General features: G+C 38.6%; 1 protein-coding gene across 1 annotated transcript in view; it reads left to right on the forward strand.

The window, feature by feature from the left end:
- Positions 1 to 21,708, forward strand: part of DGKQ (diacylglycerol kinase theta) — a gene marked incomplete at its 5' end in the record, with an annotated part of 79,804 nt that overhangs the window by 22,110 nt on the left and 35,986 nt on the right. The window contains 7 exons of the mRNA XM_082301684.1: positions 417 to 516; positions 5,184 to 5,269; positions 6,006 to 6,131; positions 7,589 to 7,742; positions 12,854 to 12,922; positions 19,883 to 19,983; positions 21,478 to 21,701. Coding sequence (XP_082157810.1) covers positions 417 to 516; positions 5,184 to 5,269; positions 6,006 to 6,131; positions 7,589 to 7,742; positions 12,854 to 12,922; positions 19,883 to 19,983; positions 21,478 to 21,701 — 860 coding nt within the window. The remainder of the gene's footprint in view (positions 1 to 416; positions 517 to 5,183; positions 5,270 to 6,005; positions 6,132 to 7,588; positions 7,743 to 12,853; positions 12,923 to 19,882; positions 19,984 to 21,477; positions 21,702 to 21,708) is intronic.

The following is a 21,708-nucleotide window of genomic DNA, read 5'->3' on the forward strand; positions in this document are numbered from 1 at the left end:
TGTGTCTTTAGGGTATTTTGTTCACCTGTGCAATTATTACTCTTTAATTGTCCTTGATTCAATTAAGAACGCTTAGAAGAGCAACTGCCATTACAGGTAGGTCCCAAAGGAAGCCTTTGGATTCATGTTGCTGTGAATCATCAAGAAGCTGATCAGCAGTTAAAAATATGTACAATACATATTAATTCCCAAGAATTTTTTTTAAAGTTACATTAAAGTATTTAAAATGTGTTTATAAGTGTGATTATTTCTTAAAGGACAATTCACCTGTCTATTTATTCTTGTGCTTAGTTAAGTTTACATTGTATATACTGCCCTATTACTGCAAGATAAAGCTTCTGTGCAAGCTTCTATGAATTTTAACCGACACTTTGAAAGTTGAAATTTATGATGTCTTATGCATTCTTCACTGGCAGGTTCCAGTTGCACATTGTTTTGGGCCTCCAGGACATTACAAAAGAAAATTTTGCACTGTGTGCAGGAAGTCCCTAGAGTCACCTGCCTTTCGATGTGAAGGTAACTTAAACCCTACTTGTACGGCCATCTGCGTGTCACCCAGTAACCTACACTTGCCTTACACTGCACACCTCGAGGGTGTGTGTGTATACACAAACATCCACTCGCTGTGCTTCAGAAACTTTTGGTTTCTTTATTGTCCATACGTTGATCGTGGGAAGGTAAACTTCAAACTAACGATTAATAAATCAACCACCTTCAGTAAACCACAAACTTTGTCAAACCTGTATGCTCTTTTCATCTTTCCTCCAATTTACTTTGAGCAAGTCTGGGGGTGGTGATGGTGTATGGTGAATCCATGTGAGATGTGCGAAGAATGAGGAGCTATTATGGCGAAAGTAAGATTTGTCCTGTTGAGGTAATTTATTTCTGTTTCCAGTGGAAGCTTTTGATGCAGAGAATCATCAGGTATTCATATTTCTGGAAAAGAATGTAGAATTTCCTGTGTTACTCGTCTCAGATATCTGTTACTTGTAATGAGGATGAGGTACCTTCAATGGAAAGATATTTGAAAATATTATTTGTCAAAATAGTACTGCTCTGAGTGTTCTGACATGGATTCCCTGAAAAAACAGTAATTAAAGAAATCACCCAAACACCAGATTTTTTACTTGAAATACATGTTGGCATGACTACATGACTGATTTTGATGTAGGACAGCTCCTTAATTCTCCCTTGTCTTAAATGTCTATTAGCTGTTGTTCAGCTGTTGAGTTGTGAGGTTAAATAGAATTTACTGTTTATAGGAATATTACCTCTGAACTGTTTAAAAAAAAAGTCTAATGAATGAAGAACCAATTCTGCAGGGAATTTAGTTGCTTCCAAAATTGCTGTTTTGGTAAAGATGATGTCTCATTTAATATGATTTTCTATGTGTATGTGTAGGGGAAGCACTCCTCTTTTGAACAGGGCATTTAGATTTAGAATGGTGCAGTATTTCTGTTTCTGCTTTTGTCTGTTGTGTTGCATAATGGAGCCAAACTGTTCTTCTGGCTGGTGGGAATATGTCACCTAATATAGTTACCATGTGAGCTGGAGAGTTTGGCAGGATGTTCAGTGAGCTACAGGTACCACAGAGAATTTTCTAGTGATCTGACTTAATAAGACTCAGAACCTGTGTGGCATGAGATAAACCCAGAAATTTGAAAAGAAGGTAATTATCACTAATTATGCCCTGTTAACTGTTGCAAATAGCTTTAGTTTAGTGATTCAGTTTAGTTAAAGCTTTCTAAATTTTGCTGTCATATTCTTACTCTCTTAGTTCTACCGCATTAGCATTGTATCCATCTGTTGTGGTTTGACCCGAGCCAGCAGCCAAGCACCACACACAGCCCCTTGCTCACTGCCCCACGAGTGGGATCAGGGAAAGAATCGGAAGGGTAAAAGCTGGAAAACTCACAGGCTGAGGTAAAGACAGTATGATGTGGAATGCAAAAGCCACACACATAAGCAGAGAAAACCAAACAATTAATTCCCTGCTTCCCAAGGGCAGGCAGGTGTTTTGCATCTCCAGGAGAGCAGGGTCCCCTCACACCTCACAGTGACTTGGGAAGACAAATGCCATCACTCCAAACGTCCCCTCCTTCCTCTTTCTTGTGCCCAGCTTGAAACACTGAGCAGGATGTCAAATGGTCTGGAATATACCTGTGGACAGTTTAGGTCACCTGCCCTGGCTGTTTCTCCTTTCAACCTCCCATGCACCCCCAGCTTCCTCACCAGCTTGGCAGCATGAAAAGCAGAAAAGGCCTTGGCTTTGTGTAAGCCCTGCTCAGTAATAACTAAAATATCTCTATATTATCAACCCTGTGTGCAACACAGACCCAAACCACAGGCCCATTCTAGCCACTGTGAAGAAAGTTAACTCTACCCCAGCCAAAACCAGCACACAAGTGCAAAGAAATATTTTTTCAGATGTTTCTATTTAAGTGTTTGTAAGCATGAAACACATGAAATCACATGTTGTATTTAGGTATTACAGATGCACAGAAATTTTTCTATGGTTCATTGAAGATTCTGAATTGCTTTCTTCACATGGATTTGACAGTTTTACTATTCTGTGTGGCGTGCCTTTTTTGGTAGCCCTTTTTTTGAATACCAGTAAGTTTACAATTTGTTTCTCTGATAATTTTTTAAGGTGTATCTTAAAAGGGGCAGCTGAAGTTCATAAAATGCACAAGTTTCTTCCTTTATTCTTCAAAAATGCTTTTGGAATTTGTTTTAGAAGTCTAGTGTTTTAAGCTGTAGAGCTTTTAAATCCAGATGGAGATATTGAATGTTCTTCCATATTTTTGTTTACTTCTAATGACTTAGCTTAATACTACAAATCTACACTTGTTTATGATGTTCACGTCTGATACTAAAATTAAGAACTTTTCCTGGACTCTTTACTATAATTAAGATTAAAAAGAGGGTTAAGATGGAATTACCTTTTCTAAGCAAATTATTGACATCATTACATGTACTTGTAAAATAATTTTAGTCACTTGTTTTGAACTGTTTATGTCTTAAAATAAAATAAACTTTCTTGAAAGGAAATAAAAGGTTTCACCCACATAAATGTTGTGGGTGCACAGTGGGGGATCTGTTCTCAGAAATGAGCATGCATGTGTATTAACCCATGGTCAAATAAATACATACACTTCATTGGTAAAAGTTACAATAGTTGGACTCCAAGTTCTGCTGCCATTTACTGAATGCTTTGGTTAGCTATTTTTGCTACCAGGTTTCACTGGTGTCAGTTGAACCTGGACTCATGACAGTGAGAGTTGCTCATCCTTTTATTTCCAAGAAGTGGGGATGGAAAGTAAAAAAAATATTTTTTTGTTGCTGAATTCTTTACAAAAGTTTCTTGTTAAGCATTGACCAGGAGCAGCAGATTTACTGGCAGTTAACATTGTAAAGGTTCTTGTTCCAAGTTTATGTATCTGAAATTAATCAGTTTGGGTTTTTTGGCAATCAAAAGAACTTCCATAACTAGTTTGAACAGAAGATTGTCATTCTGTTATGATTTTTAAAATTATGCAGATTATGGAATGTCTGATGAAGATGAAATTTCTTTTTGTACGACCTCTGATCTGACTTGATCTTTACGTTCAAAAACGTCTTCTTTCCTACAGCAGGATAGTACCTTAAGGGATTAACTCCTATGACACTCCCGCCCTTCATATGAACATATTTCTTATTAATTCTGGGGTAGGGTTAGTGCTAGACAGCAGATGGGAATTAAACCAAGGATAAAAACCCCTCTTCGTTGTTACAAAGTATAGCAAAGGGCAGTGCATGCCTGTGTTGGCAGAATTAACAATAAAACCCCTAATGCTTTTGTAAATTCCTTGAAGTTGTGACTTCATCTACAGACGCTTTTACCATTAGCAAGAATATGACTCAAAGCATCTAGTTTGCCTGGTAGTTCAACTCGAAAAACTGCAAAATACTCCTGTTACATCTATGAACAGGGAGAAATGTGAATGGAGGAGGGACTATGCCCCAGCTCAGAGAGAAGTTCTTGAGTGCGGTGAGGACTGAGCATGGGGAGCTGTGTGTGTTTGTGGTTGATTTAGTCATGAGTCTTTGCATTGGTGTGGTGGTAGATTATGTCTTCCGTGAGGTTAGAATAACAGTGTTAATTCTGCTCACCTGTGGAAGAGTCCAGAGAGATTTCAAATCAGGTATTATTCTCTATGTAAATTAACAACCTTGTTTTCAAGATACTTTCTGGTAATGTGCTAGTGTGTGCAGCTGCCACTTTCCAAGCTTCAGGTTACAGTTCTCATATTTTTGTGATATGCTTGGAGGAATAACCTGTTTGACCAGAACTGAAAAAATATTTGAAAAATTTGATGCTTGCTCTTGCTTTCATTTACTCGATAAAAAATCAGATGCCTTCCCAGCGCAGTACAAGTATTTACAAAGCAGCTACAGGATGGAGGATCTTCTTCATCCATCTCTGTCTCTGGGGCCCATAGAGAACCCTCCTAACTCTTGAATTGCTGAAGCTAGGTATTGAGATCTTTCAGTTATTGTTTTGGATGGTTGTTTTGTAACTCATCCTTTGTATCCTAACTGCAGATTCTTTTCTTTCATATCTGGTATTTCATGTCAGCTTTTAAATAATGAAGGTACTTTAAAGCCAAAACTTGCCTAAACCTTTACAGGATTCACTAAAACTTCTTCCATCTGCAGTACCTACAATATTTTGGAAGGCAATGTTAACCTGACTTAGGAGAGTGCTCTGAAAAAAATATTTCCTTTTTTTGACAGTGAAATGGTGATTTACCTTATATATAGTGACTGAATCAAACTAGCCTTCAGGCACAGGTATATTGGGGTAGGCAGCAGTTCCTGAGAAACTGCAAGACAAAGCCAAGCAGTTGAACACATTTAACTTGCTGTTATTTGAGGAAATAGGACAAGTGCTGCTTATGAGCAAAATTAGCTCAGCCTTTCCTTTATCTTTGCTGCATCTTTTTGACAGAGGAAGTGGAGGAACACACAGAACAATGCTGTTAAACTTCTTTATTGTGTACCTTTGCTGAATGTAAAGAGCATGAAGGAGAGAAAGTATAGTGTGAAAAGGGTAGTGGAGGAATATTGAAGGGAGGGAGGAAGGAGATGCAGAAAAAAACTGGGATTTCCAGCCTAAAGTTTTCTTGTTTTTGTGCTTTTAGTTTGTGAGCTACATGTGCACACAGACTGTATCCTGTTTGCTTGCAGTGACTGCCGGCAGTGTCACCAGGATGGGCACCTGGACCATGTAAGTGCAGATGCTTCTGCAGGGGAAGGTGGTCGTGCATTCTGTGGACTAGAGATGGAGCAGTCTTGGTCTTTACTTTCACATGCTGCCAGTTGTCAAAGCACTTTTGTTGCTCATTGGCAGGCAAAGGACATGTGTGACTTCAGAATATATTACAAAGAGTGAGATGAACTTAAATGGTGATAAAGGCATGATGGTTTTGACCTCTTCCTGAAAAGTCTGTGGAATGTGTACAACATCCAAACTAAAATTAAAAAAAAAAAAAAATCAAAAAAAAAAAAATCAAGCATCTTATATAAAAGTTTGCTTTGAAAAAGCTGGCATGGAACTCTTTTTTTCCTGCATGTTGAGCTGTTGGCTGCATTGCGTCCCTGGCAAACATTCTCTTGCATGTCCTCAAGCTTCCTGCAGCCTGTCTAAGGCAAGACTGCCTGTTTTCTTATCTTCTCACAGTACAGTAGATACAGAATACTGATATTTCAGGATTTTTTTAGAAGAACTTTTTTTTAGTGGACTGTGAAGGAAAAACAGTGTGATAAATTTTTTGATAGTTTGGTAGAACTTCTTTTAGTGAAATGTAAGATTGCTAAGATTCATATTTATCTTGAGAAAAACTTAATGCCCTAGTCTCTGTTGCTATTTCCTCAGAGCTGTTTGAATTACTGATTTTAAAGTTGAATTGAAGATGCATCTCTACCTGATTCATGTAATGCTAAGTCATGATGTGTTCCCTCAGGATACTTACCACCACCACTGGAGGGAGGGAAACCTTTCTTCAAGTGCTCGTTGCGAATTCTGCAAAAAAACCTGTGGGTCTTCTGAGGTGCTCTCTGGCATGAGATGTGAATGGTGTGGCATCCTGGTATGTCGTGCTGCTGCATGTATTTGTGGGAACCACATATATATGGGCATGTGCTTATTTAAACATAATTTAAATAAGCACATGCTTATTTAAATATATAAATATAATTTATTCACACACCATATGAATATATATTTTATATACACTTTGTAAATACACTTAATTTATACATTTATTTATGTGTGTATATATATATTTATGTGTTAGATGGGAAATCTGATTTTTTAAATCCTCCTCATAGTCGTTTTAATGAACAACTCTCAAAGTCACAGTGAAGCTTTATGTAAATCCAATGGAATTTAACAGGGACTAATCATAGGTTTGTGGTTGGAAGCCTGCAGTCACTTTCTGTGTTAAGTCAGAATTTCTTTCAAATCATGAATTCTGCAGGGTTAAAGACTTACCATTCTAATATGTTTACTCTTATTTCAGTATAGAATAGGTGTTAACTTGTGTGGTTGGGATTTTGTTAAGTGTCAGTATCAAGTTCTGTGTTTTTCCATTCACATGACACATGTTTATTTCCTGTGCAAGTTGATGGTACCCTTGAATAATTGTTATGGAAACCACAGCTTTTAGCACACTGATACACAGTGTGCTGTGCAGGTAACAGTTAGTCCACCCACTTAATGCCACCTTGTATTAAAATATGATGGAAGTGCAAAGTAGCACCAGATGAAGTGGGAACTGAAAAGTATATGTAAGAAATCATGAATTTGCTACTTGGGGCTAGATGAGGTACTCCATGTAATAATGATTTGCAATAAAACTCTAGAGGTTATTCAGTATTTAAGGTTATGATTTCAGTGATTTATTTTTTTTTTTTACTATTTTGGGGTTTGTATTTTAATCTGAGACATAATTTCCAAGGTGGGAGGGACTGTTTTTCAGAACAGTCTAAGAAATGTAATGTGCTATGTGGCCATACATACAAAGGTATGTGTATTCAATAATGGCAGAAGATTTGCAACAGTGTAAAGGCAGAAACTATCCAGTCACCCTTTGAAATAAACCTGAAAAGAGTCTTACCTCAGAATCTGCATGTGGGTATGGCTGTGTAAGAGGATACTGCTGTTTTCAAGCTATTCAATATAACCTGAGCACCTTTTCCATTTCCCCCAGTAAATATCTGCATAGAATGGAAGATCAGAGTAGGAGACCAAAACTTTAAACTTCTCCATGTAGCTGTATAAAAACCTTTTGTTTTTAATAGAGCAGGTTTGTGATCCTTGAAAGTTTCATGACATATTAAGACTCCCCATTATTGGTTATAGAAAACCCGAATCAAACAAATAAAAATCTAGGATGAAAAATGTGGCCATTCATTTAATGAAGGTGATTTACAAAAGGTCTATGTAATCCCTAACCTGAGTTATACGATTTCAGTCATAGTTTGTTATAAATGAATTTATTTTCTTCGTGTATCACAAGTTCTTAACTGATGTTGTTGTTTATAGGCTCATGCTGCTTGCTATGTAATTGTCACACCAGAATGTACCTTTGGAAGATTAAGGAATATGATTCTTCCTCCAAATTGTGTGCAATTGTTTTCTCGCAACTTCAGCAAATTGCATTGTTTTCGAATATCAGAAAATATGCAAACAGAATCAGGTAAACCTTTCTAAGTTGAATGCAGCTAATTGATGAACATATTTAACCTAGTGTCATAATTCAATGAAGTATATTATTGCTAATTTTTACTGGCTTTTGTGGCAAGACTGTAACTTCTTGCTATTTCTGGGACAGCTTAGAGATTTTTAAATGGACACTGTGCAAAATGCAGAAACTTCTGTTTACTAGTGCAGGGCAGTTTGTACACTATTCTTGAAACAAAGAAAGCAAAAACCTAAAATCTGAAAATTTCTGGTGTTAGTGTTATCATTGCTACAAACACTTACTTGTCATGTCATGTGTACAGATACTTTATTTGTCTCTTGGATTAAGCGTTTGTCCTTTTTAAGATTTCAGTGCCAAAACGACACCATGTGTCTACACAGGGTAACGTTCTGCTGCCATCTAGAGTGAATGTTTGTTTAACGGCTCTTTAGGAATGAGAATTTTTTTTTTAAGCCTGAGCTACACAACTATTTTTTAATTTATGTTTTGATTATTATGCTCTTGTAAAGCCTTTCTTTTGGTGCTTGAATGGAATAGGAAAGGAAATGAAAAGTAGGCAAAATACAGCTCATTAAAGTTAAATATTTGCAACTGCTCTTTTCTCAACCTGGCAGATAGCTCTTGAACTTTCTGCTCTGAACACATTTGTTTTTGGTGAGAAGAGTTGATCACAAGCAAGAGCCCTGTGTTCTGTGTGCAGAAGATGTACCACAACAGTCCTGCTAATGCATGAACTGCGTGACCTGAGGTCTCAATGACCCAGGCACACTCCAGTGACCTGCCAAGAGTGTAAAGGCAGAGAGGAGGCATTAGGTTGCTTTTGTGAATTGATTTTTTTTCAGTTAGCTATTCTTCTTGCTAGTGAATTTGCTTGTTAGTGGGCAGAAATGTAGTATAGCACCCACTTGAAAGTTATGGAGTTCCTAATGCTTCCAACATAAGAAGTAACAGAAATAAACAGTCTGGATGAGCTTGATTTTGCTGCAAGACTCATTGTGAACTTTGATACAGGTCTATTGTTAGGTATTTCACAAGCGTACCAAAGGTTTAAGTGAAGATGAAGTTGTATTTTTATAATTAAGAGAAGTTAATCACAAACCTTTAAAATAGAGTCTTTGATTTGAGTTTTCTGATGTTAACCAAGTTTCTCTCTTCAACCGTGGTGTGTTCTTTTAATACGTCAGACTTAAACTTTCTCTTTTTTTTATTTTTAAACCACCTCTTAAGAAAAATTGAACATGGAGCACCTTAAATGAGAAAATCCAAGATTTTAGCTGCACCTTCTAGTCTCTTCCTTCAATATTTTAAGTGATGGAAGAAGAGGTTTTCTGTATCAGGACTTACGCTACATGCTAAGTGTGTGAGTGCATGTTACGCACAGTTGAGGTCTTTTACAGTAAGAATGGCTTTTTTTGAATTTCTTTAAGGAAAAAGTATGTCTGATACTTTGAATTGAGAGAATGCAGCCATTAGCTCGTGGTCAGAAGCAGATATATAGGGATGGAGAAATATTCACTAACTTAATTTGGACCATTTCCAGTGCTTTATTGTGATATGAAGGGAAACAAAAATCAAATTGAATAAAATTTGTTTGGAAAGCCCAAATGCATTTTTGTAGTCCTTAGCCTGCATATAACAGAGATACAATATAGCAACACCCTGAAAAATCTCATTTCTAACACAGCATCTATTTTCTGCGGCCTATGAGAATTTCTGCCCCTTGGGCTCAGCTTCCCATCATCCAGTGGGCAGCTGCCTCCCAGGATGGAGGGGCTGCTGATACCCAGGGCAGCAGGGGCAGAGCCATGGGGATGCTCCCCTTTCCTCCTGCTGCTGATTTGTTGCATACCTGTGAACTTGACAGCTGCCCCAGCAATTGACATCTTCCTTTTTTTTCATTGTCAGTGGGCCACAGCTGTGGCTCAGGACAAGGTGTGGCGAGTAATATTTGTATTGCAGTGCCTGCCTTGTACTCCACTGTGCATAAAGTGTTTTGTTCTGTGTTTCCTTAGCTGACAGTGCTGTTTAGCACCTTGGTTTAGCACCTACGTCCTGAATGTTCAGGTACTAGTCTGGTGTCTTCACATGTGGCTCCTTTTACACCATCCACATCCTGTTGAGCCTTGCTTCGAGACCTGTTGTTGGACATTTGTCATTCTCAGTCATCTTCTGAAGATCAGGTGTCTGCAGGTCACTGTCAAAAGGACCACATACCATTGCTATATGCTGTTTTTCTTTGCCGAGATTCTTCCTCAAAGGCAGAGCCAAGAATTGTCTTGAGCTAATTCTCACTTCATCCTGTGTCGAGGAAATTCAGTACCTTTTAGTCCTTCTTGTTACCCATGTTCACAGAACAGACATTCATTTTCTTAAAAAACCCCACTAGCTCCTGGCATGCACTGAAAGTTACCAAGATGCATCATGGGTCCAGCAGCTCCCTGATGCACTCTTAGGATGTATTTGGTGTAGCAGGGGGGGTCCTGGGAGCAGAGGAATCCAGCCAGAGTCACGATAAGAACGCCAATACGATTTGAGCATCGTGCTCCAGATTTATTATTCGGTTACACCAAGTTATACTTTTTTCCAAAGTTCACGCCCCTTTCCCATGAGAAAGCCTCTAAGCAGCGGGGGAGCTGACCAGTGTATACCTTTTCCCAAGGCTGTTCAAGGCTGCAGGCTAGCAGGTGCCTTGCAAGCCTGTTTTCAGCCTGAGGCCCCGTCAGGGGTACTTCTGCAACAGCCTTGGGATGCCCAAGCTCTCCTGGGGTATCCTATATTCCACAAGGAATCCCTCTACACATCCCCCGTTTTCTTTTTGGGCAACCCAGGTCTGGTCGATGATTTTTCGCATCCCTGCTTTAAGGCAAAAAATACACCCAAGTATTATTAAGCCTAATGTAACTACAAATAGCAATCGGCAGCCTTCTACTTCCAAGGTATACAGCCATCCGGTGATACCCAGACCCTTAAGCCAATCTCCAATAGGGTCGTCTGTCTCCTGAAAGATATGTAGGCCCCTCTGAAGGTCAGAGAGGTGCTTGTGAATTGGGACAGAGTGGTCAGAAAGATTCATACAGCACATACTCTGGAACTCTTCGCAGCCGTGGCCGTGAGCTAGTAGTAGAAAATAGAAAAGAAAAAAAAAAAAGCTGCTCGATTTTGTAATATTGTATGTCTAACACTAGTAGCATCTACGCTTAGCTCGTCAAGCATCTGTGAAGTTATGTTTAACTTATCCCTCTCCCAGCAAGCAAGTTTATGCAAAATAGCATGAGCCCTGGTTGCTGAAACACCAGGTAACAACATAGATGCTAGCCAAATTGACTGCCTTCACTCCATCTAAATGGGCGGACAGCTGATTGAAATGTCCGCCAATGCTCCTGTCTCAAGACAGTCAAAAAACAATTTCTCACTCTAGCTCTGTGTCTGGTGCTATACCCAAAAATTTATGCAACTCTCCTTCTTAGTTTTGCCTTTGGAGAGGATTCCCTGACACCCACCACAAGTCGCTAGCAACCATCTAGGGCAGCTGTTTCTGTGCTGAAAGAGGCTTCTTTAAAACTCTTGGGCTACCAGGAAATGCAATGGTAGAGCAGTGTAGCCCCTTCCTCCAAATTACTCCTGTCATCACGAATTTCAAGCTGAACTTCACTGGAACAGTTTCAAGATGCTGTTGGTGTAGATTTCCCTCCTATTCAGATTGAAGGGGAAGGTCTAATAAAAGAAGCCAGCTTCTTTCCATCTAAACTGAGAAAGAAGAGGGTTGAGAGCAATCAGGAGCAGTCACTTCCTATTGTTACATTTACTACTTCTTTTTTTTAAACTTAATTGTCTGGAGTGAAATTCAAGAAGACATTCAGCTTTCTCTTATTTCAGGGTATTTCAAGACCATACTGTCTAAATTTCTCTCCAGTTTGAAACTTGATCTGTTTGTCTGTCAGCTATAACAGGGAAGATATCTCAACACTTTTTATATTTTTAAAGTCACAACTCAAAAGCATTATTTTTGGTCTTTCTTGTAGACACTTGAAGCATTACCCAAATATTCAATGAGTTACCTGGTGTCAAGTTTAGGACTACTGCCTAGTACCCTTCTTGACATGTTACGATTCTGCTTCTTGGAAGGTTCTCCTGCTTTAGGATTTTCACTTCCCCAATATCTCTTTTGGTCTGAAGTTCTGCCTTTACTGATTTTATTTTATTTTTTCTTTCTTGTTTTGTGCTTTGATCTCTTGCTTTCTCCCTCTGCTGCAAGGCATAGTTTTTACAAAGGTGTTGCCTGGCTTATATCTCTTGGGAGCTTTGCCCGCATCCCTGTCAAGACTGACTGGGATTTTCAGTGGGTGTGAGTATGACTAACATTATGTGATGGGCACTTACATTGCACTCTACTGCTACCTTCCGAGAAAGAAAATTTATCATGTTTGGATTTGCACTGGTCTTGTATGGCCCTGAGTGTCAGGAGTGAGAATGCAGTGAGGATGTTCTTCACAGAAGCAAATGCAAATTGCTCATAGTATTTATTTTAATCTTTTCTTAATATTTTATGTATGGTTTTACAAGGGTGCATTATTTTCTGACATCTTAGCTCCTAGCTTTAGTGAGAGTGATGAGACTGCTGTCAAAGTCCTCTTCTGAAGAGCAGCAATTTCTTTCTCTTTGAGTGTCAAAAACTGTGTTTTTCAGTTGTGGAAATTATTTATCTAACATCAGTATTTCTGACTGGAAGGCTGTTACTGCAATTCCTGGATTGATTTGGTAATTTAAAATTTAATGGAAACCATCCATACTTCAGTCACAGGCAAACATCACAGCTTTAGTAAAGAATGAAATGCAGTAGTTGCTATATTAAAGTTAACAGTATAAGGATCTCAGGTATGCCTTCATTGTAGTTACATGACAATGCAGATTTGTTTTTATAATACTGTTTTAATACTATGAATTATTATCATTAAACAGGTAGAAAAAGAAAGTGTGCTTTTCTGACTGGTTCCTTTTGTGTTAGCTTGTTTGATAGAAACTGTTCTTAAGTTACAAACAGCTTCTTCCCTCCCCTCCATTCAAATTAGCAAAAATCCTTTCTTAAAATGTTTCTGCTTTTACAGATGAAGATGATGATGTTGATGGGTCAACACAAGGATCAACAAAAGATATCCAAATTTCAACCGATTCAAGTAAGCAAAATTTTAGTAAGGGGTGAATAGTCACCCATTTCAGTCTTTATTCATATAATCTTAACTTGTATTGCCTTATGAGAAAATATTAAATGGCTGTTTTTCTAATGTTAGGTTTTAATTTCAGTTCCAAAGTTTTGGTCCAACACATTTATCCAGGGCTTTAAAAATATCTCCTTGGTATTTTCCATTGGTAGGTTGACATAAATGACAGTCTGTTCATTACCTTGACAAATAGGTCATTTCTCTCAACTTGGTAATTGAAGAAAGAAAACATGGTGTTAATACTCCATACATAAGCAATGAATTTAAAGGGCAGACAGCAGTGTCTTTTCAAAGCCTTTTGCTTGTAAGTTCTCTGGACCCAAATTTTGCTGAGGCCACCAGGTGAATTTTTTTCTTTTGGCTTGGGCATGTTGCAGTAAACAGGACTGAGCTGGACTGGCTGCTTCCTATGCAGTTGAATTTTTAAGCATATGGAGTTTTCTGCGGTTGGTAACAGCCAAATTCTTACTTTTCACAAGATGAGGTAAAACAGCAATTTAAGAGTTTCCCACCCCTATATCCATATCAGTAATTAAAACAACATGGTGCTTGCTACCTAATGTAGCTGCATTAAAGGACATTTCAAATCAATAAATACTATATTTTTTTTAATCCTGAGGCTCTTACAAAATTAAGAGGCTGATTGTGCAAGTGCTATTTGGATTTTTTTAAAAAATCAGCTCAATAACTAATTAAATCAGTTACAGAAGAGATTCCAAGCATCTTCTTGTTTCACTTTCTTAGTTCCTGAATGACTTTAAGTTACGATCCACCAGCATACTTCCTTATTATGGGAAAATAGTCTGACTAATTGCAGTTTGTCTGAACAGTTTTCACTTTTTCCACTGTTTTAAGTGACTTATGCGGTTGAGTGTGAGGACTTCTTCATTTCAACAATTAAGCCTATTTCCCTTACTACTGTCAAAAAGACCAAATAATGTATCCAGGTATTTCAACTGGATTCATTGAAAGTATTAGTGCAGGCCAGTTCAGCTTTAGTTTAGACTTCCTAAAAGAAGAAAAAAGATATGAAAATTCAGGGCAGGATACAAACTTTAATATGTCATTTGTTCAGGCCATCTCTGATCTGGAGAAAGCAGCAGTAGATGGTATATTTTCAAGGGTCATGTGAAGTATTGTTAGTTGTGTTTTAAATAGAACAGTGGCATAAAAAATTGCTTTCTTGTAATACATTTTCACAAAACATAGGGCAGTGTAGAGCACAGTAGCTTTGCTGTGGTTTAGAAAGCTCAGCTAAAACCACACTCGCAAAAAGATTCAGAAACAGCATTTACTGATAAGACAGGACAGACTGTGGTGATGAGGTCCACGGCATGGGCATGCAGTACCCACCAGCAACTTCTTTAAACGTGACCAGATTCCTTTGTCTCCTTATCCCTTTGTTTTCCCATACTAGTTCTTCTCCACACCACCTTGCTCTCTCCCTTTGCTTTTTTCCTGAAGTTCCCCTAACAACCCTGTACCATCCCAGAATGTTTTTCACATGCATCTCATAAATCCCCGCAATCTGAGAGACATCTTTGGTCAGTGAGGTGTCCCACAGAACTTCCCCTGTGGATTCATCTGGTGTGTCCCACTCCCAGACCATGGGATTGATGACCTTGTGTCAGCTAAGGATGTGTCTTCTCTGATAACCTACCTGATAAAGTTATTGAGGTTCACCTGCCAGCTGTTGTGCTTCTCTGTGTGTGGGGAGTCATAACCTATTGAATTTAACATGACAATGCCATGGTTGTAGGGGGCTGGACCACTTTCACCTGTCTCTAGATAACACCATTTGTGTAACATGGGTCAAGAAGGAGCTGCTCACGTCTTCTGTGTGTTGACTCAGTACATCTGCCATGTCTTTTGGGATGTTACCATGCTCTACTTCAGGAGTGTCTGAACTCCATTACATTCCAGAATATTTAGCTTTTCTTAATTCCAGCTCTCTATGTTTTAGGGGTATATATTTTTTAAAACAGTGAAAACAAGTCAGAGCAAATTGAATAATATTGGTGTGGAAAGACACTTCTTTGATAGGAAAGAAACCAATAGAAAAGGATACAAAGTCTTTAGTTTAGTATTGGAAGAAGATTTGAATTAGTAGTCTACATTCACTTTCGTTTCTTTGCTGTTGTAATGGGCTTGTTGAGTGAAGTGTAAAGTTAGAAGATCTAAGTCTTAATATTGGTAGCTTGAATGTGTTAAATCAACCACTATATTTAGCCTACCAAGATACTGAAATCAAAAGCATAAAATTAACGTAAAAACAACCATACAGTTTCTGAGCTGATGTAACAGACATACCAGCAGGTTTGGAAAAAGACACTATCTGCCCTGTGAGTGTCTCTCACTGGCTGCAAGTGAACTGTCTGATTCAGCATGTGTCCATCTTCTGCAGGACAGAATTCAGAGATCAAAAAAACCCCATTCTGGAGGAGGTTTTAGAGCAATCTGTCTGTCGGAGAAATGGGGGCTGCAGTCAGCAAACAGAGGTTTCATAGCATGTCCTTCCACAGCCTCTGTTTTATCCTGCTCAGGTTGCTGTTCATCTGCCAAATAAGGGATAAAATGGTTTTGTATTAGATAGACCCAAGGCTCTCTTCAAGGGCAATAAAAGAAAAAATACATAATTCTTACATGCATAAATGCCATCTTGTAGGTTATGAATCCTAATACTGAAATAAACCAAAATCTTATAGTCCCCGCTGTTGTAATATGAAGCAACAGTAGAGAAGGAGAGCATAAAGCATGCAAATAACACAAGTTTTGGGGGGAAGAATAGTGCTTGGTAAGCTATGTTGCTAGAATTAAGTCTTTTAAGAGTGATTTTCACAAATACACTCAGGGTAGGCCTCTAACTTTCTTAAGTGGCAAAACTACTCAGGACTGCCTCATTTTCCTATCTCAGTCACAAGCCACATGTCTTTTCAGAAGCCGCGTCCTGTCTGTGGGGATTTGGAAGTCAAAGGGAACATGAGCTTTGGACTCATCCAATGCTGTTTTATCCTTTTCCCTGGAAAACTTGGTATCTTAGCCGCTGAAATCAAGTTCTGCAATTTGGTAAATTATGCCTGGAATTAACCTTTTGTAGTTATTTTCCCCTTGAAAAGGGTAAGCATGAATAACAGGTTACTTTCAGCTCAGTATCCCATGGTAAGAAAAAAATAATGTGTTATTCAGGAGAAAGTCCTGATACTGTGTACTCTGATCCAACTGGAAAAGATAAGATGTTTAGCAGTGAGGTGCCGTATTACAAAACAGGCAGTAACTCCTTTAAATACCACAGTTTGATAAGTGCATCTGTTGCATATTAGCAAGGGGGTTTATGTAGATGTACTAAGTGGGGGTATGTAGACTTCACTTCTGTAACTGGATCATTTTCTAATACTTAAAAATTGGAACAGGTGGAAGGAAGAGCTTTATCTAACTTCAGAAGTGGTTACAGTTGAGCCTCTTGCGAAGGCTAGTTGGCAGACTAGCATAAGACACCACTTAACTTACAAGCGTTGGATGTGCTCCTGAATCAGTGGAGAAATGTATTTCTGGGTGACTAATTCCAGTGTGTAGCTGTTTGTTGTTTTAATGGCCTTCCAGAAGCTCATGTGCAAGCAAGCCATTTTTCACTGGGTTGCAGTAAAAGTGTCCCCTGTGAGGAGGACAGCAACAAAGTTAAATGTGATTTTTCACTGATAAAGTCGAGGAGGTTTTTTATGTGATGGATACCAGATTTACCAGTATTATGTTTATTTAACTAAGAAATATGATTGAACTTAGGACATTACCACTAGTCTGTAGATCTAAACTTCTTCTTGTAAACCAGTTTATTTTGAGAGTCAGTCCAACTGTTCTTAAGACATGGAGAGTGCATAAAGAATTCTCCAGTTACAGTTGCTAGGGATTCTCTTAGGCCAGCTAGTATCTCAAAAGAGCAGACTACAAAGGCTGTTAAAATGAAAACAAGTACTAGAACTTGGATGAATGTTTTTATTCTCAGATGGTTGTCTGCTCTCTGGATTGCTAGAGAAAACAGCAGAGATTTTAGAGTGTTGTGAAAGTTCATACTCAGAACATCAGCTGTGCTGTCAGTAACCAGTGTTCGCTTGTTTTCTCAAGTTGTGTTAGCTCTAAAGAAGGTCACCCAGGACACAGTGTATCTTTTGGTTAACATTTGTCTATGCTATAGTTACCATGGAGATCACGCTGACAGAAATCTGTTTCTAAAGATTTCTACTCTTTTTGGCATAAATCCAGAAGGATTTAAAGGAGTAGGTCACTTTCGGGTGTGTGCTATAGTCTCAGTGCAGTGGTTGTTGAGTTTCAAGGGTACTTTAGAAGCAAGAGGTGGTGAAATTTAAATCTTCCTTATATTGTCTCTAAAAAGAAATTGACAACAGACACAGCCACTATGATAATTGGAAAACTGAAAATCCACGGTAATACTACTTTTCATATCAATAAAAATAATTGAAAAGTCACAATGTATCATACCAGGTTGGGTGTGGCTCTGAGTAGCCTAGTCTAGGGAAAGATGTCCATGTCAGGATTCTTGTACTCCACGATCCTTGAAGGCCCCTTCCAACCCAAACTATTTTATGATTCTGTGATTTTATTTGTTCTGTTTCTGTCTCTCTGTTTTTCTTTGTACATGCATCTGTTATACAGGCTTCCCTCCAAAGAGTAACAGCATGGCTGAGGTTGGAGGCAGCATGGAGATTATCTAGGACAACCTCCTGCTGAAGCAAGGTCACTCAGGGCGTTTGTTGTGTTCAGTAAGGTTTGGAATATCATAATAGAATCATAGACTGATTTGAGTTAGAAGGGACCTTAAAGATCATCTAGTCCCAACCTCCCTGACATGGGTGGGTACACCTTTGAGTAGACCAGTCAACACAGCCAGTTTTGTCTCAGGGAGACTTAGGATGACTTTGGAGTAGGATGGGAGGCTGTACTGGGGACTGCTTTGCTGTGCAGTGAGGTCTTCGTGTTACATAATGAGAATGTCCTTGCCCACACATTGTGCCATGACCAGTGGAATTGATAATGAAGAAATATCCTTAAGAAGTGGATAAGTCTACACTGAAAAAGAAGTCCAAGTGTTGCTGTCTAATCTCAGAATAAGGAGAAATAAAGATCGTGAGAATTAAGGTATCATGATTTTTCTTTTAGGATTAGAATCTCATTTTTAAAAGACTGCTTTCAGACATAAGTATTAGATAATCCTTTACTTCTGTGGCGTCTCCTTTTGATTGAAGTTGGAAAATGTACACTGAAGCAGTAACAGGTGGATTAGACACAACATATTTAGTTTCAGGGGATTCAAGAAAGTCAGCACTGAAGTGTCCTTGCTAAGTATTTATACACTGCAGTCTTTCCTCATAATCTGTCACTGCAGCATTGAGATACCCAGTGATGCACATTTATGCCTGGATTCTTGCTTGCTTTTTTTCAGTCATCAGTTAGAGGTGGTTAATGGTTTTCTTCCTCCAGTTTCACTTCTCCTTTTTAATCCTTCTGTGGTAAATCTCCTTTTAAATCCTTCTGTGCTAATGTGTTTCTTTGGACCTAACTGGTGATATTATTTGAGAGCAAAAGGCTCTCAGTATTTTATTCAGTACGAGAGAGTATTTCCAAGCTGTGAGGGAAGCATGGAACAAGACTCCATCATGTAACATATCTCCTTTACAATGTGTGTTAACAGACTGCATGATTAACCAGTTGTGTGGGTATTACAGCTGGTGTATGTGGCTCTCACCGAATATTTCTAACATTCCAAGAATTCCAAGTATAAGTCTAATGATTGTACTACTTGCTGATGAATGGAGGTGCACAGATTTATTCTAAGATCAGACTCTGTAACACTGTGCTGTGCAACAGGTGACTTTTGTTAATAGTTCAGTCCAACACTGCAATAAAAATGGCATATTCTGTCTGTGAGGAATAGTTGTGTCTGCTGTAAAGCATCAGCTCTCTGGGGAGTGCCTGCAAGACACTGCAAAGCTGAGCAGTTCATCAGGTGTCTTCATAAAGATGAGATCAGGAGAGGACACAAGGTCTGTCTTCCTGGAATCTAGTTTTTGGTCTGAATAGATTAACTTGGTTTCCTTTCCAGAGGCAGTAAGGACACATGTAATGGACCGGTAATACTAACTTGTTCCTAAAACCTCTCAAAACCTGCCTGTTCTATGAGAATTTGGTTGCGCTTTGCTATTACTCTTAAAATAGTTGCTTAAGAGAGAGACTTTGTCATACAGCAGCCTGTACCTGAGTCATAACCCATCTTGGTGAAAGGTGAACCTGAAATCCTTCACTCTTCACCCTTTCACAGACGGCTGGGCAACAGTTTGAGTATGGATTTGATAAGACTTTAGTGAAGTGAAACACAGCAAAAGGCTGAAGGTCTTCATTTGCTGTACCTTCTTTCTTTTAGTTTTTCTGTTGTCCCTGTATTTTCCTCCCATTGCCTGTACACTTAGCCAGCAATTTTAAGGACTTTCTTTGGAAGCACATTCTCAGAATTGGCAGTGCTCTGGGAGTTGTTCTGAAGGTGACGGCACTTTGTCTTCAAGTTGTTCAACTTGTCAATAATAAATGCAGCCTTGAATGCTGAGGATGAGGAAGTGGTAACATGCAGTATATGGTTATAACAGTTATATCAAAAGCCAGGATAAAACTGTGATTACTAGTCTCTCTTTCCTCTCTGAATGTAATCCTGTTTTAAATGAACAGTAACTAAACAAATATTAAAATATTCAGCCTCAAAGCTGGTTCTATGAGAAGGAATGTTCCCATGAAGAAGAAACATTTCAGTTGGTTAAAAGCAGGTTTTTAGTAGTTACATTATGCCCTTCCTATTCAGGTAGCTTTCTGATTTGAGGCGTGTGTTAATGAAATACAATTGTTTCCATTTAGGTAAACAAACACTGAAGATATTTGATGGGAATGATGCAGTGAAACGCAATCAATTTCGACTAATTTCAGTTCCAAGGATTGCAAAAAATGAAGAAGTTGTGGTAAGATACCCAGTGAGGGTCAGTTTTCCAGTGTGATACATATAATTCCATATTATAACAGTAAAAAGCTAACTTTTAGGAATTTAACTCAACAACAAAAATCTGTAAATGGGCTGTAATATTGCAATGTAATTTGACTTCTTCATGTAGTGCTCTTACTTTACAGCATCTGAAGAAATGGTGGCTTACATATCTGTAGCATAATGACAACCACAGTATCACAAGCTAAGCAGTCATTCTGCTTCCCTGTGTTACTCTGAAGCCTGATTTTACTGATACAAGCAACACAGGATAACCAGCTCCTTATGTATTGCTCCTTTTCTGTAGTTTCTGATATTTGTCCTTGGTAGCCACCAATACTGCACGTGAGTTAATAGGCTTCGAACACTAAAGCTTGCTATAGTTATCTCCGCCTCTTGGCTGTGAAAGTAATTAATTGTTGATTACATACTGGCCACTCCCTAGCTTTTCTGGTGCTCCATCTGGGGTGGAAAAAATACTTAGTACTAAATCAAGTGTGCTATACGGATCTTTATTTACTGGGTTAGGCAGAGACCCCATGCTGTGAGAGAGAAATCCCGGAGTGGGAATAGGGTGGTGCACAATAGAATTAAGCATGGTGAGGTCTCAGAGTCGTAACAGACTTGGGAGAGAAGTGTGAAGAATGTATTACATCAGAATTTTGACAATTTAAAGCTAAAGATCATTAGGATTTTTATCTTGATACTGTGCTCAAAATCAAGAGGAGTTTTGAAAATGGTTTGTTGTGTTCTGCATTTCAAAGATCTTTAAGAAAAACTATGTCTGGGATTGAAAACATTTTTATTTAGGAGTGCTACTTGCTTTTCAAGTCCATTTTAGCAGGCTGGTGCTTTTAATACCAGGGAAGATAAATACAAGTTCTCATTAGTGAGCTGTAATGACTGCAGCATCTGTTTCAGCAGAGGTGCTGCAGGCATGGGCCTATAATGGATGTAAAATTCCTGTGACTGTGTGCATCTTGCAAGGACAGCCCTTCCCTTTCCTCTTCACAGGTGTGTGGGCTCAGGGCAGCCTTGTGGCTGAGAAGCTCACTAATTTTTAGCATCCCCTTAAGTGCAAGAAGACTGAGTAGGCACAGTTGGGTACAATCAAGGGTAATTTACCATTTTCCTTGTGGAGTAAATTTTACATGCGTGAGTGTAGATTTATTGGACCTGAATTTTTACTTTCAGTCTTAAAATGACTATCACTTTCCAAAAATACTGTGGATTGTGTTCAAATACATTGATATCTCAAGTTTTCTTCTTTTATGTTCACTAAAATTTGTTTTCAAAACTTCACTCTTGTTTCGTTTGGCGCTTTTTTTTTGCCATTGCTATGTGTCCACTGCTCTGAGGTTAGAACATGCATTAATGGTTCATTTTATAAATCAGGTATTTATAATGTCTGTGGCTGTATAGGTATTAATTGTGTCTTTTCAAGTACATGTTCATGTATCTTGCTGTGTTTTAGGAGGCTGCTTTGAGGGCATACTACATAAATGATGACCAGCAGGAGTATGAGCTTCAGACCTTTACGCAGCAGGTGCTGCTCTCTGATGATGTTATCAACAGGAATGATGCTGCAGAGGACAGCAACTTGGGCTCAGTATTCCGCGAATCTGTTCCTGAAGCTTGGATCATCAGAGCCAAACCAAAGGACGAGGAAGTGATCAGAATTTATCCTGCCTGGCTAAAGTGAGTA

This window comes from Coloeus monedula (assembly GCF_965178545.1).
Source record: "Coloeus monedula genome assembly, chromosome: Z".
NCBI classification, from domain to species: Eukaryota; Metazoa; Chordata; class Aves; order Passeriformes; family Corvidae; genus Coloeus; species Coloeus monedula.